This window comes from Glycine soja, chromosome 10, assembly GCF_004193775.1.
Source record: "Glycine soja cultivar W05 chromosome 10, ASM419377v2, whole genome shotgun sequence".
NCBI lineage: Eukaryota > Viridiplantae > Streptophyta > Magnoliopsida > Fabales > Fabaceae > Glycine > Glycine soja.
The window spans coordinates 19,870,491-19,874,896 of NC_041011.1; the positions used below are offsets into that span (position 1 = coordinate 19,870,491).

General features: G+C 40.7%; 1 protein-coding gene across 1 annotated transcript; it reads right to left on the reverse strand.

Moving 5' to 3' along the window:
- Positions 1–2,925: 2,925 nt before the first annotated feature.
- On the reverse strand, positions 2,926–3,423 carry LOC114371507. The gene has a single exon (XM_028328924.1). The coding sequence runs from the start codon at positions 3,421–3,423 to the stop codon at positions 2,926–2,928; it is 498 nt and encodes a 165-aa protein (XP_028184725.1).
- Between the last annotated feature and the right edge of the window lie 983 nt (positions 3,424–4,406).

Sequence of the window (4,406 nt, forward strand, 5' to 3'; positions counted from 1 at the left end):
TCTGCTGGCCAGGACGATCGAGTGCAATGGCGAAGGTTCCGCTGGCGGGGATATTGACCGGCCGAATGACGTTCCGCTCGAACGAAATTAGTGTCTTATCTTTACTTCGCTTTTATCTCCAATAAAAGATAAGTAAAGAGGGGCAACTGTCATACCTTAATTTTGTCTGGGGACCATTGGTTTGGTGGCATACAACCTTCGCTTGATCGCTTCGAGGTACTTAACACCCATCGTTAGGCAATCCGTGAAGCTCTGTGACATGTCGGGAGGTGAAAGGAAGCATTGTTGCGCAATTCGTAAAGTTCCGTAACATTCCAGAAGTCAAAGAGGGGATGGTTGTGTAATCCATAAAGTTTCGTGACATTACAGAAAGAAAACAAGTATCGTTACGTAATCCGTAAAGTTCCGTAACGTTACAGAAAAAGAATCAGCAAAAAAGGGAAAAGGGGTGTATTTAGTAAACAGGGGTGTGCAAATAGCAACCAGGCCCACTTGGACCTTCCAGGGTGTTCCAACAGAAAGCTGTGCCTTCTGGTGGAAGCAACCCAGCTCGCCTGGGCGAGCTGGGCGGCAACCACCTCCCTCTTTTCCCCTATAAATAGGGGAAAGAGGGCAGAGCAAATTCGTTCAACCCTCCGTGGGCGATTTCGTGAAGGTTTTCCACCATTCTTCATCGTTATTCATTCCTTCTTCTTTGTTCTTCGGTCTTCAACCAATAAGTTCCCGAAATCAAACCTTTCAATTCATTCTGTGCCCTTAGTGGTCCCCACTCGTTTCGAGTGCTTTATTTTCATTTCGTTTACTTTCCATACCCCCTTTTGACGTGCTTTAACCATTTATTTAAGTCGTTTTCACGCCTAATAAAAAATAAAATAAATTTCCACCGATCATTTGAGTTGTAATATCTTTTAATCTCTGTTAGAATAAAATCCGACCGATCTTTCACGCCGTAACCACGTTGAAAACCAAAAAGAGACAAAATAATAATAAAATAATAAAAAATATCTGAATAAAATAATCCAAAAAAAATCAATCGGTCGTTTTTCTTTGGGATTTTTCTTAATTGAATTGACTAATAACCAAAGTGAAACTAAGGCTAAAATCAACTTACAAATCAAGCTTTTGTCATTAAAAATCACCTAAAAACCATTTTAAGGTCCAACGCCTTGAAATGGTCCTCTTTTCTTTTATTGGTTAAACGTGGACTTTTGAAAGCCTAAAATCAACACATAACTTTCTCACCTCTTTCAGAAAAAACAAGAGATCATTAATGGTCCAATGCCTGAATGTTTTTCTCTCCTTTCAAAAGAATCAAAAGATCATTTAATGGTCCAATGCCTTAAATGACCTTTTATTCAGTCGAAATATATCTTGCAAAAAAAAGGATAAAAGCAACTTAACCAACGTTTAGTTCTCATAGAACTACGTAGGTCTGATTTCCTTATCATAATTGAGAAATACGTAGGAGCGAGGGAAACACCCTTGTCGACCACAAAAAGATAAAAAATATAAAAGGCATAAAAAGACATAAAAAGCGTAAAAGAGAAAATAAAACAAATTGAAGTCATATTTGCACACTTGATTAAAGGTTGTCGTCCCTTGTGATGGACGTGTGGGGTGCGAATACCTTCCCCGTGCGTAATTACAACTCCTGAACCTTTCACACTTAAAGTTCGTAGACCACACCTTTTCCGTTTTTTCTGACGTTTTCCTCGAATAAACGTTGGTGGCAACTTCATGTATTTTCCTTTCTTGGAAGACGCACCCGTGAGCCTCGCGTCGCCCTCCCGCCGAAGGGTAGGTTGTGACAATCGTGCTTAGCGTGATAGGGCCGCACTTAGCCAGTTCATCTGGAAATCAGAAATCTCCATCATAAGCAATGAACTTGCTTAGAACAGCACGACGCTTAGCACAACACGACGCGATTTCCAGAAAATACCCAGGGGTTTTTCACCCCTTTCGACTAAGGCCTCTATTAGGCCCCTAAACCAAACTACATTACTCCGATAGCGAAACCCTAAGTGTATTCTAGCCATAACTAACCTAATAACACTAAACCTAAATGTGGGCGAGTCACAGAAGTGTGTGACGGAAAAAAATGCTCTTTAGTCTAAAATGGTAACTACCTAGGCAGTTCCCATTTTATTTTAGCAATTTCGTGTTGCGTGCTTAGCACACAACCACGCTTAGCGTGACAACACGAAGTTTGGATTTTAAGGCTCAAGCACTTAGCGTGACCTCTCATGCTAAGCCCAATTCACAAATTTCAAATTCCAGAGAGGTTTTTAGGCTTAGCGCGAGGACCTGCGCTCTGCGCTTAGCTGCTAAAGGTGGGGCTTAGCGCATAAACATGCTCCTCCATGCAGTGATGGCTTGCGCTTAGTGCTATTCCAAAGATTTCCAAAATAGAGAGGGAATTGTGCTTAGCGCATCACCTTGCTAAGCCTAATTCGAGAAATTCAGATTCTAGAGAGATAATTGGGCTTAGCGCTACCATCCAGCCACTAATCAGGGGTTTAAGCGCTTAGCGTGAGCAGGGGCTCGCTTAGCGTATGAATACTTGGCACTTAGCGAGTGAACAACTGACAAATTTTCTAAGTTCTTTTTCTGTTCACCTCTTCACCAAAGCTTATGAACCCTTTTTCAATATTAATCAAGCTGAAATCACACACAATCACAAGCAATCCACTACACTCAATGCAAAAAAACAAAATTAAAAATAAATGACTGGGTTGCCTCCCAGCAAGCTCTCGTTTAACGTCATTAGCTTGACGCATCGCTATATTATCCTAGATCAATATTAGTTCTCTCCTTCAGAACCTTCTCATCAAACTCCTTCACCTGTAAGCAGACATTTTGGTCCGAAAAATGTTTTTCTTCATCAAACAAGTCGAAGCTAATTTTTTTATTATCGATGCCTAACTCCTACTTTTTCTTTCCCAGGTCTACTACACAACTTGCACTGGACATGAAAGGGCATCCCAAAATTATGGGAATTTCAAGATCCTCATCTATGTACATCACTACAAAATCAGCTGGGAAATTGAAATGTTTGACTCGAATCAAAACATCTTCAATAACACCGTGGGGTCTGGTTATAGAGCAATCATCTAGCTGTAAAGTCATTCTTGTAGGCATTATTTCCAACTCCCCCAACCTTCTACACATGGAGAGTGGCATCAAGTTGATATTGGCTTCCAAGTCAATGAGAGCTTTTCCCACCGAGACTTCACCAATTGAACAAGGAATGGTCACACTCCTAGGGTCTTTATGTTTTGGTGGAAGGATCTTCTGAATGACTGCACTGCAGTTACCCTCCACTACTATATTCTCACTGTGAATGTATTTGTTCTTCCTTGTCAACATATCCTTCAGAAATTTAGAGTAGAGCGGCATTTGTTGTAGAGCTTCTCCAAAAGTCATAGTAATTTCTATTTTCCTGAAAATATCAAGGAATCTCACTAGATGGTGTTCCTTGTCTTTCTTGGAAGGTACCAAAGGGTATGGCACCTCTTTTCCCTCATTAAAAGCTACTTCCTTTTTTTTCTCTCTTGCTAACTCACTCGTACTCTTTTTCTTCTCTTCTTTTCTCTTTATTTCTTTTTCATTTTTTTCATTATCTTTTTCTTTTTTTTCCTTCTTTTCTTTTTCATTTATTTCTTTTTCACTCAAATTTATTGGTGCTTCTCTCCTCTGTTCATCCTCCTCTTCTTGTTCTTCCTCTATAAGTTCACAAAAGGGTTGCACTGGTTCAGGTGTTGGTTCAATTACCAGCTATTGTTTGTCATCCTTCACCATTTTCTCCTTAGTTTTTTCCTCATCCACATTGTTTGCCAATCTTCTCCAGGTCATAACAGCCTTGCACTCCTCTTTCGGATTCTTCTCGATGTTAGCTCCAAAGCTGCTTGACAGTCGATCTGCCAATTGCTTAGCCAGCTGTCCCACTTGGACTTCCTGATTTTTTATGGCAGACTCTGTGCTCTTTTGATTTGACATAGAGACTTGCATGAACTGAGCAAGAGTCTCTTCCAACTTTGATGTTCGATCATAGAGACTTGGCCTTTGTTGCTGTGGCCTTGTGGATGGTCCACCCTAATCTTTGTTGAAAGGATTTCCAGGGTGATTTCTCCACTGTCCATGTTGTTGATTATACTACTGGCCATGCTGGAATCCAGAGAATCCACCTACATTGAAATTGTGTCTTGGCTGGTTCCCCATATAATTGACTTCATGAGCTGGTTCTTCATTGGGAATGCAGTAGCCATAATCATGAGCTCCACCACATATGACACACCCTGAAACCTGCAAAACAGTAGATGGCGAAGATTGTGAAGAATGTAGTTCGGTTGGCAGCTTGCTTAATGTTTCTGTCAATGCCTCAAGTTGCTTAGACAGCAGCTTGTTCT

Bases quoted from the DNA above. Each gene is read 5' to 3' on its own strand.
- LOC114371507 (XM_028328924.1), bottom strand. From the start codon at position 3,423: ATGACTTTTGGAGAAGCTCTACAACAAATGCCGCTCTACTCTAAATTT.